General features: G+C 39.1%; 2 protein-coding genes across 4 annotated transcripts in view; both read right to left on the bottom strand.

Annotated features, from left to right (window-relative positions):
- itga9 (integrin, alpha 9) overlaps positions 1-6,966 on the bottom strand; it is a 120,620-nt gene extending 113,654 nt beyond the window's left edge. The window contains exons 1-2 of the mRNA XM_062058393.1: positions 6,532-6,966; positions 6,309-6,436 (exon numbers count right to left, since the gene is read on the bottom strand). Of these exons, the coding sequence (XP_061914377.1) occupies positions 6,309-6,436; positions 6,532-6,719 (316 nt within the window). The 5' untranslated portion in view covers positions 6,720-6,966. The remainder of the gene's footprint in view (positions 1-6,308; positions 6,437-6,531) is intronic.
- A 1,341-nt stretch (positions 6,967-8,307) lies between these two features.
- golga4 (golgin A4) overlaps positions 8,308-13,266 on the bottom strand; it is a 44,710-nt gene continuing 39,751 nt past the window's right edge. For 2 of the 3 annotated variants that reach the window (XM_062058390.1, XM_062058392.1), the window contains 2 exons: positions 11,786-11,872; positions 8,308-8,895 (listed from right to left, as the gene is read on the bottom strand). In XM_062058390.1, the coding sequence (XP_061914374.1) occupies positions 8,878-8,895; positions 11,786-11,872 (105 nt within the window). In that variant the 3' untranslated portion in view covers positions 8,308-8,877. The remainder of the gene's footprint in view (positions 8,896-11,785; positions 11,873-13,266) is intronic. The other variant, XM_062058391.1, reaches the window with a different exon arrangement.

The raw sequence follows: 13,266 nt of genomic DNA, 5'->3' as shown, positions 1-13,266 counted from the left end.
ACTTAGCAACCGGACCTCACAGAGCTATGATAAAAACATTAGCGCTCCACCTACGCCGGCCAGCCCTCATCTGCTCATCAACACCCGTGCTCACCTGCGTTCCAGCGATCGACGGCGCGACGAAGGACTTCACCCGATCACAGATGTCTGCTATCCAAGTAAGTCCTCTTTGTTGTGTCGCTACAGCCAGCCGCCAATACACCGATCCCACCTACAACTTTCTTCTTTGCAATCTCCATTGTTCATTAAACAAATTGCAAAAGATTCACCAACACAGATGTCCAGAATACTGTGGAATTGTTCGATGAAAACAGAGCAGTTTGTATGGTGACACATTGGGTACGAATACTTCCGTTGCCGTCGTGACGTCACGCGCATACGTCATCATACATAGACGTTTCCAACCGGAAGTTTAGCAGGAAATTTAAAATTGCACTTTATAAGTTAACCCGGCCGTATTGGCATGTGTTGCAATGTTAAGATTTCATCATTGATATATAAACTATCAGACTGCGTGGTCGGTAGTAGTGGGTTTCAGTAGGCCTTTAAGGACCTATTACAAAAATGCTTGGCAAAGATCCTTTATACGTCAGAAGCGCTGTGCTTTTTTTAAGGGCCTACTCCAAAAACACTAGTCAAAGATCATCTACATCAGTGTTTTTCAACCTTTTTTGAGCCAAGGCAAATTTTTTTTTTTCATGAAAAAAATACGGAGGCACACCACCAGCAGAAAAGGTTAAAAATGAAACTCCACAAGGTTGTCGTGCCTTATTTGAGTTTGTTGTTGTTTCCTGTGTGTAGTGCTTTAGTTCCTGTCTTGCGCTGTTATTTTGGTGACCCTTCCTGTTTTGTTGGTGTTCTCCTGTAGCAGCTTCACGCCTTCCTTTGAGTGCTATTGCCCGGACCTGCTTTGTTTTCGGAATCAAGACTATTTAAGTTGTGCGTACGCTATCCTTCTTTGTGGGGACATTGTTGATTGTCATGTCATGTACGGGTGTACTTTGTGGACGCCGTCTTTGCTCCACACACTGTAAGTTTTTGCTGTCGTCCAGCATTCTGTTTTTGTTGACTTTGTAGCCAGTTCAGTTTTACTTTTGTTTTACATAGCCATCCCTATGCTTCAGTGCCTTTTGTTGATTTTTGGTTTAAGCTTTACATACCTTTTTACCTGCACACTGTCTCCCGCTGTGCTCTGCATATTGGGAATTACGACAAACCATCCTCGACGCGTTCCGACTTCTACAAAGCAATTAAATTAAATTAACTACCTGCTGCCACCTACTGATATGGAGTATCACAAGATTACCCTGCCAAGCTCTATACAGCACAGGCACTAGACAACGACACATTATTATGATTAGTGATTTGCAAAAAATATTTTTTGGACCAATTAGGTGAAGTTGCATAGTTTTCCACGGCACACCAGACAATATCTCACACAGTGGTTGAAAATCACTGCTCTACATGTCAGGACTGATCAGTTGTTTTTAAAGACCTACTGCAAAAACACTGGTAAAAGATCCTCCACATGTCAGGAGAATTTCGCTGTTTTTGAGGACCTACTGCAAAAATGCTATTCAAAGATCCTTTATATGTTATGCACGCCCTGTTGTCTTTAAGAACCCACGGCAAAAATGCTAGTCAAAGATCCTCTACACGTCAGCAACATTTTGCGGTTTTTGAGGACCTAAAAATGCTAGTCAAAGATCATTTGCATGTCAGTAGCATTTTGCTGTTTTTGAGGATCTAAAAATGTGAGTGAAGGATGTTGTACATGTCAGAAGCGCTTTGTTGTCTTTAAGGTCCTACTGCAAAAAAAGTTAAGCAAAGATGCTTTACATGTCGGGAGCATTTTGCTATTTTTGAGGATCTACTGCATAAACACTATTCAAAGATTCTCTTTATTTCAGGAGCACTCTGCTGTTTTTGATGGCTTTATGCAAAAACGCCAGTCAAAAAACATCTACATATCAGGAGCCTCTTGCTGTTTTTGTGTACAAACAGCAAAATTACTAGTCAAACATCCATGACATGTCAAAAGCATTTAGCTGTTTTTGAGGACACACAGCAATAATGCTAGTCAAAGATCCTTCATATGTCAGGAGCACTCTGTTGTCTTTAAGGACCTACTGCAAAAAAGCTAGTCAAAGATCCTCGACATGCAGGAACATTTTGCTGTTTGTGAGAACTGACTGCAAAAATGTTAGTCAAAGATCCTTTATATGTCAAGAGCGATCTGTTGTCTTTAAAGACCTATTGAAAAAAAGCTAGTCAAATATCCTCGAAAGGTAAGGAGTGTTTAGCTGTGTTTAAGGTGCTACTATAAAAATAATAGTCAAAAAGAATCTTTACGTCAGGGGTATATTTTTGCTGGTCAAAGATCCTTTATATATCAGGAGAGCTCTGTTGTCTAAGGATCTACGGCAAAAAAGCAAGTCAAAGATCCTCGACATGTGAGAACTTTGCTTTTGTTAAGCTGCCACAAAAAAAATATCTTTACATCAGGGGTATTTTTGCTGTTTTTTGGAAACCAACGGGAAAACACATTTCAAAGGTCCTTTATATGACAGGAGTACTCTGCTGTTTTTAATGGAATTCTGCAAAAACACTAGTCAAAGATGATCTGATTGCTGTTTTTCAGAACACACTATTCCTGTTTTTGAGGACACACTACAAAAAAACTAGTCAAAGATCCTTTACATGTCAGGAGCATTTGCCATTTTTGAGGATCTGCTGCAAAAAAACTAGTCAAAGATTCTCTTCATGTCATGAGTATTTTGCTGCTTTTTTAAGGATCGATTGCAAAAAAAGCTGGTCAAAGATCCTTGACAAGTCAAAAGCATTTTGCTGTTTTTGAGGACACTGCAAAAATGCTAGTCAAATATCCTTTATATGTCAGGAGCACTCTGATGTCTTTAAGGACCTACTGCAAAAAAGCTAGTCAAAGATCCTCGACATGCAGGAACATTTTGCTGTTTTTGAGAACTTACTGCAAAAATGCTAGTCAAAGATCTTTATATGTCAAGAGCGATCTGTTGTCTTCAAGGACCTACTGAAAAAAAGCTAGTCAAAGATCCTCGACATGTAAGGAGCGTTTTGCTGTTTTTAAGGTGCTACTATGAAAATAATAGTCAAAGATTCTCTTGACGTCATGGGTATTTTTGCTGTTTTTTGGGAACCAACGGGAAAACACACATCAAAGGTCCTTTAACGACAGGAGCGCTCTGCTATTTTCAATGGAATTCTATAAAAACACTAGTCAAAGATTATCTACAAATCAGGAGAAATTTGCAGTTTTTGAGAACACACTATTCCTGTTTTTGAAAACACACACCAAAAAAACTAGTCACAGATTCTCTTCATGTCAGGAGAATGTTGCTGCTTTTAAGGACCGATTGCACAAAAGCTAGTCAAAGATCCTTGACATGTCAGGAGCATTTTGCTGTTTTTGAGGACACACTGCAAAAATGCTAGCCAAAGATCCTTTTATATGTCAGGAGCAATCTGTTGTCTTTAAGGGCCTACTGCAAAAACGCTAGTCAAAGACCCTCAACATGTAAGGAGAGTTTTGCTGTTTTTTAAGGTGCTACTATAAAAATACAAGTCAAAAAGTATCTTTACGTCAAGGGTATTTTTGCTGTTTTTGAGAACCATGGGAAAACACACATCAAAGGTCCTTCATATGACATGAGCGCTCTGCTGTTTTTAATGGCGTTCTGCAAAAATACTGGTCAGAGATCATCGACATGTCAGGAGCAAATTGCTGTTTTTGAGAACACACTACAAAAATGCTTGTCAAAGATCCTTTATATGTCAGGAGCGCTCTGTCATCTTTAAGGACCTACGGCAAAAAAGCAAGTCAAATATCCTCGACATGTGAGAATTTTGCTGTTGTTAAGCTGCTACTATAAAAAGGCTGCTCTTTACGTCAGGGGTATTTTTGCTGTTTTTGAGAACCAACGGAAAAACAAACATAAAGGTCCATATGACAGGAGCACTCTGCTGTTTTTAATGGTGTTCTGCAAAAACAGTAGTCCAAAGCTCATTTACATGTCAGAAGCATTTTGCTATTTTTGAGGACACACTACAAAAAACTAGTCAAAGATCCTATACATGTCAGGAGCATTTTGCCATTTTTGAGGATCTACTGCAAAAACACTAGTCAAAGATTCCCTACACGTCAGGAGAATTTTGCTGCTTTTAAGGACCGATTAAAACAGAATAAAATGATTTGCAAATCCTTTCCAACTTATATTCAATTGAATAGACTGTAAAGACATGATATTTAATGTTCGAACTGAGAAACATTTTTTTTTTGCAAATAATCATTAACTTAGAATTTAATGGCAGCAACACATTGCAAAAAAGTTGGCACAGGGGCATTTTTACCACTATGTTACATGGCCTTTCCTTTTAAAAACACCCAGTAAACGTTTGGGAACTGAGGAGACCCATTTTTGAAGCTTTTCAGGTGGAATTCTTTCCCATTCTTGCTTGATGTACAGCTTAAGTTGTTCAACAGTCCGGGGTCTCCGTTGTCGCATTTCACGCTTCATAATGCGTCACACATTTTCAATGGGAGACAGGTCTGGACTACAGGCAGGCCAGTCTAGTAACACTCTTTTATCATGAAGCCTCGCTGTTGTAACACATGGCTTGGCATTGTCTTGCTGAAATAAGCAGGGGCGTCCATGATAACGTTGCTTGGATGGCAACATATGTTGCTCCAAAACCTGTATGTACCTTACAGCATTAATGGTGCCTTCACAGATGTATAAGTTACCCATGCCTTGGGCACTAATACACCCCCATACCATCACAGATGCTGGCTTTTGAACTTTACGCCTATAACAATCCGGATGGTTCTTTTCCTCTTTGTTCCGGAGGACACAACGTCCACAGTTTCCAAAAACAATTTGAAATGTGGACTCGTCAGACCACAGAACACTTTTCCATTTTGCATCAGTCCATCTTAGATGAGCTCGGGCCCAGCGAAGCCGGTGGCGTTTCTGGGTGTTGTTGATAAATGGCTTTTGCTTTGCATAGTAGAGTTTTAACTTGCACTTACAGATGTAGCGACAAACTGTAGTTACTGACAGTGGTTTTCTGAAGTGTTCCTGAGTCTATGAGGTGATATCCTTTATACACTGATGTCGGTTTTTGATGCTGATGTTTGAGGGATCCAAGGTCACGGGCACTCAATGTTACGTACAGTGATTTCTCCAGATTCTCTGAACCTTTTGATGATATTACCTACCTTAGATGGAAAAATCCCTAAATTCCTAGCAATAGCTTGTTGAGAAATGTTGTTCTTAAACAGTTCGACAATTTGCTCACGCATTTGTTCACAAAGTGGTGACCCTCGTCCAATCCTTGTTTGTGAATGACTGAGCATTTCATGGAAGCTGCTTTTATACCCAATCATGGCACCCACCTGTTCCCAATTAGTCTGTTCACCTGTGGAATGTTCTAAATAAGTGTTTGACGAGCATTCCTCAACTTTCTCAGTCTTTTTTGCCACTTGTTGCAGGCATCAAATTCCAAATGAGCTAATATTTGCAAAAAATAACGAGTTTCAGTTTGAACGTTAAGTATCTTGTCTTTGCAGTGTATATAGTTGAATATAAGTGGAAACGGATTTGAAAATCATTGTATTCTGTTTTTATTTACGGCTTACACATCGTGCCAACTTCACTGGTTTTGTTTTTTGTACATCCGCATTGACTACTTTCTAGTTGATAATAAATTACTTTCATTTATATGCAATAAGGTTTTGGGGTTTGTACTTCAAAAAGGTAATCAAAGAACCTCTACATACATATAAGGAGCATATTGCTGTTTTTAGGGACCTACAGCAAAACCACTGGTCAAATATTATCTATAGGTCTGTTTTAAGAAAAAATAGGAAAACACACATCAAAGGTCCTCCATAAGACAGGAACGCTCTGCATAGTGCTAGTCAAAGATCCTCTACTGTAAATAACAGTAGGAAGTGACATCATCTCGGAATATTTATCACATATAATAAAAAAAAACACAATGATCCACACAGAGCAGAATTGGTGAACTGTGGGTGGCGGAAGTTGGACTTTTTTTTTGATCGCGTACTTCATCCATCCATTTTCTATCGCTTGTCCCTAGAAAATACATCCAATGTACCCAAACAACAGCCTTGTCTCATGTGAGTGCTGCAGGTTGTCTCCTAAAAAGGCTGTATTATGCTTGGCTAAAACAGACATTTGGGGGAGTTGACACATGGATCTTGGACTAGGAGTAACTTGGATGCTGCAGCAGCAGAACTGACTGACCTCTTCCCAAGTCCATCTCTGTGCAGCGACGCTCAGGGTTGCTGTGCAGCCGACACTTGAACACAGCACCAGGAGAGTGCACCGACATACTGTAGGTCGAGTTGGCCCTGGGGGCCCCGACTATGACCCTGTGCACACCAAGAGAGGACAGGTCACACCAAGCCATTACAAAGTCACGTTCTGTGAGCAAACATCAGTGTTTTTGTGAAAAACATGGACTCACCAGCGTGTGTTGTCGTGGTAATGCTCCAGCACAGAGTAGCCAAAAAAACTCGAATTAGGTCCACGGAATACCACGGGATGTTCTAAGTCTATATTGTAGGAAAGAACCACTGAAATAGAAAGGCAGACATATAAAACAGCTTGGACTCCTGTTTTCTGTCTTCGACGAGAAGCCATCCTTTTGCGCATCGTGCGTAATTACGCAGTAAAAGTGTCCAAAATAGGGGAAAACAGCAGGAAAGGAAATCAGTCGCCGGGGCAAAAAAAAAAAATCCACAACTAATGTTAAGTGATTTCCCCGCTCTTTTTGTAGTATGTGGACTGAAACGGGAGGAGAAAAGTTAACGGTCCGGAGAGTAACGGTGCGTCAGTTTGTCTCCATTCTGCGTGTGTCCGTCTGACAAAGTTGGAGGCTGCACTCTGGCTGCTTGCCGCCGAGATTACGGAGTGGTTATACACAGCGGCAAGCTAACGGGGCTTAGCCCAGGCGGGACAGGAAGCAGCTAAAATGGGCGACAAAATAAAAGCGCGTGTTGGTAGTGACGGTGAAAGCAGCTGGTGTTTTATGATTGATTGGGACTTTTATTAGTAGATTGCACAGTACAGTACATATTCCGTACAATTAACCACTAAATGGTAACACCCGTATAAGTTTTTCAACTTGTTTAAATCGGGGTCCACGTTAATCAATTCATGTATGTACTGTAAAATGACTTTTGTTGTGAAAGGAATTGTTACATTTCACGCAATAAACTAATTATTTTGACAAATGAAATGAGGGCGGACTGCTGCCCTCTAATGGCGGCTCACCGATGCTAAATAGTTGCAAATTTGTAATAAATTAAGAAAATGAGTACTTACTCCAAGCATTTTTGAGAGAACAGTTATAAATTATGTCGTAATTAAAATGTATTTAACTGAAACCAAGGATTATCTCCTTTGCATTTGAAATGTTTTTTTTCTGTACTCTTCTTTTTAAATCCATCAGTTTTCTACCGTTTGTCCCTTTCGTGGGTCATTGGAGCCTATCTCAGTTGCATTCGGACGTAAGGCGGGGTACACATTGGACAAGTCGCCACCTCATCGCAGTTAAAGTTAAAGTACCAATGATTGTCACACACACACGAGGTGTGGTGAAATTTGTCCTCTGCATTTGACCCTTCACCCTTATTCACCCCCTAGGAGGTGAGGGGAGAAGTGAGCAGCAGCGGTGGCCACGCCCGGGAATCATTTTGGTGATTTAACCCCCAATTCCAACCCTTGATGCTGAGTGCCAAGCAGGGAGGTAATGGGTCCCATTTTTATAGTCTTTAGTATGTCGGCCGGGGTATGAACACACAACCTACCAATCGCAGGGCCAACACAGAGACAAAATTCACACTCACATTTACACACTAGGGTCAATGTAGTGGTGCCAATGAAATCACTTACAAAAAATAAAATGGAATACCCCCCCCCCCAAAAAAAAATGTGTTTGGGGTCTAATTATTTTCAACACACACTTGCTACAAAAGCTTTATGTGTAGATTAATATCGTCATGCAAAGTTTCCCGCCGCTGTGTGTAAGGCAGCTGAGACCAAAGCCAAATTCTCTGAATGATGACAAGCCGTAACAAGGGTCCTTATTTAAGCATAATGAAAAGTGGTTCTCATGTGGGAAAATGTGCCCTATTGACCACATGACAACAGTGCAATGTCAGCATTAATTTCCATAAAATAGATTGCTATCATACTTTAAACCCGTGAATGACAAACAAAAGAAGAGGATGAAAGCCGACACTTGTAAATAAGATTTAATTTGTTATACAGAAAACGTATAGCAAGTCATATAGAGCCCTATAGCACAGTTTCCATTTTCTAATACAAATTAGTGTGTTTTGGGGCTGGAAAACAAGAAGAAAGGTCCACAGGGCACTAACGTAAATGTGTAGTGAGCACATGGTTAAAGGGCCATTTACAGGTTTGCAAGGAAAGTTATCCAGACGACAGCACAACACAAAGAAAAACCTATAAAGCAACCGTCAGCATCGATATGTTTATCATTTATTGCACACGCCAAACCTCATAAACACATTCAAGAATAAAAAGTACCCCGCACCTAACCCATCATAAATTAATTTTAAAGTAAAGATGCGGATTCATGGAAGATTTGTGATTCTGATATATTTGAATTCCCTCATACTGTTTAGTTTTATTCACACACTGCATACTTAAAGCCATTCGTACGTTCATTCATGCACACACAGATATACTGTATAAGAAGTAACACGCAGAGAAGGGTTTGATGAAATCCTTGGCAGTCTCCCCTTTCAGCAGCAGCAGTATAGTTTTCATCTCAAAGCATCGCTCAGACGCTTAACCAAGGCTGAAAGAAAAACATGGACACATTTGTTAATGCAACATTTTATTCACTCAATATCAATATAACAGTCTACCAGGATACAATACAGGAAGTTCAAATGTTACATCTGTAAAGCTTCACTTTTCCCACATTTTGTTATTTACAGACTTATTCCAAAATGGAATACATTCATTTTTGTCCTCAATATTCCACACTTAATGCTCCATAATGACAATGTGAAAGTTTTTTTTTTTTTGGTTAATTTTGGTATATTTATAAAAAAACAAGAAATTATATGTGAATAAGTATTCACAGCCTTTGTTCAATACCTTGTTGATGCACCTTTGGCAGCAATTACAGCCTCAACATGTTTTTAATACAATTCTACACCCTTTGCACAATATTCTTTGGGCAGTTTCGCCCATTCCTCTTTACAGCACCTCTCAAACTCCGTCAGGTTGGATGGGAAGTGTCCGTGTACAGCCATTTTCAGATCTCGCCAGAGATGTTCAAATGGATTCAAGTCTGGGCTCTGGCTGGGTCACTCAAGGACATTTACAAAGTTGTCATGAAGCCATTATTTTGATATCTGTGTTGTGTGATTAGGACCTTTGTTTTGCTGAAAGATGAACCGTCACCCCAGTCTGACTTCAAGCGCACTCTGAGGCAGGTTTTCATCCAGGTTGTGTCAGTACATTGCTGCATTCATCTTTCCCTCTATTCCAAGTAGTCTCTCAGTTCCTGCCGCTGAAAAACATCCCCAATGCATGATGCTGCCACCACCATGCTTCACTGTAGGGATGATATTGGCCTGTTGATGAGCGGTGCCTGGTTTACTTTAAACATGATGCCTTTGTCTCATCAGACCAGAGAATTTTGTTTCTCATGGTCTGAGAATCTTTCAGGTGCATTTTGTTGAACTTTTACAAAGGAATGGCTTCCGTCTGGTCACTATACCTTACAGGCCTGATTGGTGGATTGCTGCAGGAATGGTTGTCCTTCTGGAAGGTTCTTCTCTCTCCACGGAGGAATGCTGTAGCTCTGACAGAGTGACCATCGGGTTCTTGGTCACAACCTTGACTAAAGCCCTTCTCCCTCAATCGCTCAGTTTAGACAGCCGGCCAACAGCTCTCGGAAGTGTCCTGGTGGTTCCAAACTTCTTCCATTCACGGATGATGGAGACCACTATGCTCATTGGGACCATCAAGGCAGCAGGTATGTTTTTCACCCCCTGGGAAGTGAGGGGAGCAGTGGGGAGCAGTGGGCAGCAGCGTAGCCGCGCCCGGGAATCATTTTTGGTGATTTAACCCCCAATTCCAACCCTTGATGCTGAGTGCCAAGCAGGGAGGTAATGGGTCCCATTTTTATAGTCTTTGGTATGACCCGGCCGGGGTTTGAACTCACAACCTACCGATCTCAGGGCGGACACTCTAACCACTAGGCCACTGAGGGAGCGTCTCACGGATGATCAGTTGAAACAAGATGAACTCATGTTTGAGCTTCATGGCAAAAGCCGTGAACATGTGATTTCTTAGTTTTTTATTTTTGATACATTTGCAAAAAAATTCGAAAAGCTTGTTTGCATAGTCAATCTGGGGCATTGTGGGATATTAGAATTTGTTAAATTTTAGAATAAGGCTGTAAAATAACAAAATGTGGAAAAACTGAAGCATTGAATAATTTCCAGATGCACTGTAAAACATTGCCCTTGCATTTTCAAAGATGAGTAGTTTTATTTTACTGTAACTGCAAGTTAACTTCTCTTTATCTATCCATCCATCCATTTTCACTTCCGCTTGTCCCCCTCGAGTACTTAAGTCAAAATATTACCTAAAGCATTGTGTTTTTGAGTTGTTTTATTTACATTATAACAGTGGTTAGCATCTATTTATACTTGTCATGGCAGGTAGTAAGTTAAGTTATTGCCTGTGCAGATAAGCAGGAGCGTAGGACCAGCTTTAAAAAACGCACCTACAAACCTTAATTGGGTTTTTGACCTTTTTTAAAAAAAAATGGGATTAACATCTTGAACATATCTAGATAAACCCCTGAATATTTTTGTTTTGTTTTGGAAAAAAAATAGTTTTTTTACCCACAAAAAACCCCAAAATATTCTATATAAAGTGATTAGAATATACATTTAAATCATCATATAACCTGTCATTATTCACTTAAATATAATCGTATATCTGTTAAGTGTTTCTGTACTTCAGAGTGTAAGGTAGAAATTAGTTGATGCACATAGGATTATCATCATTGGATAATATGAATCATAATATTGATTATATAGTATTATCATTATTATTAATGCATCTGCTAGGAGTCAAGTCCCCCCCTTTCTTTAAAAACTACTGACGTCTCTTTTTCTAACTTTAATCAAGGGTCTTTGAAAACAACATGGGCAAAAGAGATGCAAAAGTGAAACTAGTACATAACGTTCTCTAATGCTTCCACAGATAGATGTATTATAGTTTTACCTTTTTTTTTTTATCGCCTTTATTTTTGTTACAAAATGCAGGTGTTGTGTGTGAATGCCTAAAGGTGAGCTTTGATAATGTTACGACGTCTATGTTTAGTGAAGTGTTCTATGCTAGTTTTGATGCTATCCATGTGTAACGAACAATGTTGTATTTTTTAAAATCGGCTTTTCTAGGTACTTTTAGATTCTTAGCTTAATTCAAGCAATTGGCTATTTTAATGTTATATTACAACGTCTTTTCTTGATAAATTACATATTTAAATGGCAGGGGGAAGTAAAATTCAAACTGCAGCTTCCGGTAAATGTACTTGTCAACTAGCAAGTGGGACTCTTTTGCAGTGCTTCAACAAGTGCTATTCTAGATGACTTATTTGACATTTTATGTACATTTCTAACAGGACCTCATAAAGTAAAAAAAAGAAAATAAAGTTTTACCATTACTTTTGACTCCTCTTTGTCCAAAACCTTTTGAACCTGGTCTGGAGGAAACTTGAGCATGGAGGTAATCACTTTAGCCATCGTCTGTAAATGAAATCAACAAAAAGTAAAGCGAGTTACTTTTCTATTGTACACACACACACACACACACACACACACACACACACACACACACACACACACACACACACACACACACACACACACACACACACACACACACACACACACACACACACACACACACACACACACACACACACACACACACACACACACACACACACACACACACGCCAGATAAAGGGCAACAGTACCTGTGAGATACACACAACTCTAATCAAAAAGGGACGACCAAGTAAGAGAAAAAAAAAATTGCATAATCAACATCAGGACAATGTGCCTGGGTGCCTGCACTAAGCCATAAACTCTGCGATAATCAGAAACAGGGCTGCTATACAGAGAAACCCAACCGCTTAACTAACAATAAACAAGGCCGGTGTGTCTTTAAATGTGTGCGTCATGCAACACATATGTGCTGCGCAGCTTGCCTGCAGGACATCCTGCATATGGAGAAAGGCTGCCGTGTTGCTATTAAAATCGATTGTTGGGAAGCTGCTGGGAAAATCCTGCTGACTTTAGGACCATGTGAACAGCACTGTTAATTAAGGAGATCAGTGTTCATTTAGAGTGGCCATATATTTTGTGCAGACAGCCATCAGGGGGCAATTAGGTAGTGTTCCAATAAGGTCGTTTCAAGCTGCGGCCAATGACCACAACATTAGGAATATCTTCTGAACGCTGCATCAGAAATTCTGCCAATGCAGCGATAAAAATACATTCAACACTCCTTTTTTATTGGATGTCATTAGACTGAAGGACTAAGTGTTTTAAAAATTTCATGCAGTCAAATTCATATTTATTTTAGTGCTGTCAAATGATATATATTTTTTAAAATCAGCTTAATCACACTTTTGAATTTGGATTAATCATGATTAATAACAGGTTACTACTCACTTGCATAATTTAAATTAACTTAAAAAAAAGAGCCCAATGTTTCCACAAAGATTACATTTTACTGTCAGAATGTCATACAGGATTTTTTTTTTTTAAAGTGTTTTGATAAATGCATGTCATTTATGTCCTCAAAACCTGGTAACAGTTTTAGCCAAAGTCCAGTCTGTGTGTATTTTGGAGTGAAATCTGCCAGCGAACACACCTGTAGAAGTTTCCTCATTCATTTTTGCACTGACATATGCATTGACCAGTTCACTGACCATTTAAAAATACATGCTGCCTTTCAGTTACCATATATATATATATATATATATATATATATATATATATATATATATATATATATATATATATATATAAATAAAATATATATATATATATATAAAATATATTTATTTATATATATATATATATAAAATATATTTATTTATATATATATATATATATATATATATATATAT

This window comes from Entelurus aequoreus, linkage group LG09 (genome assembly GCF_033978785.1).
Source record: "Entelurus aequoreus isolate RoL-2023_Sb linkage group LG09, RoL_Eaeq_v1.1, whole genome shotgun sequence".
NCBI classification, from domain to species: Eukaryota; Metazoa; Chordata; class Actinopteri; order Syngnathiformes; family Syngnathidae; genus Entelurus; species Entelurus aequoreus.
Note: the sequence above shows the minus strand (reverse complement) of the source record. Positions and strands in the feature narration are given on the sequence as shown.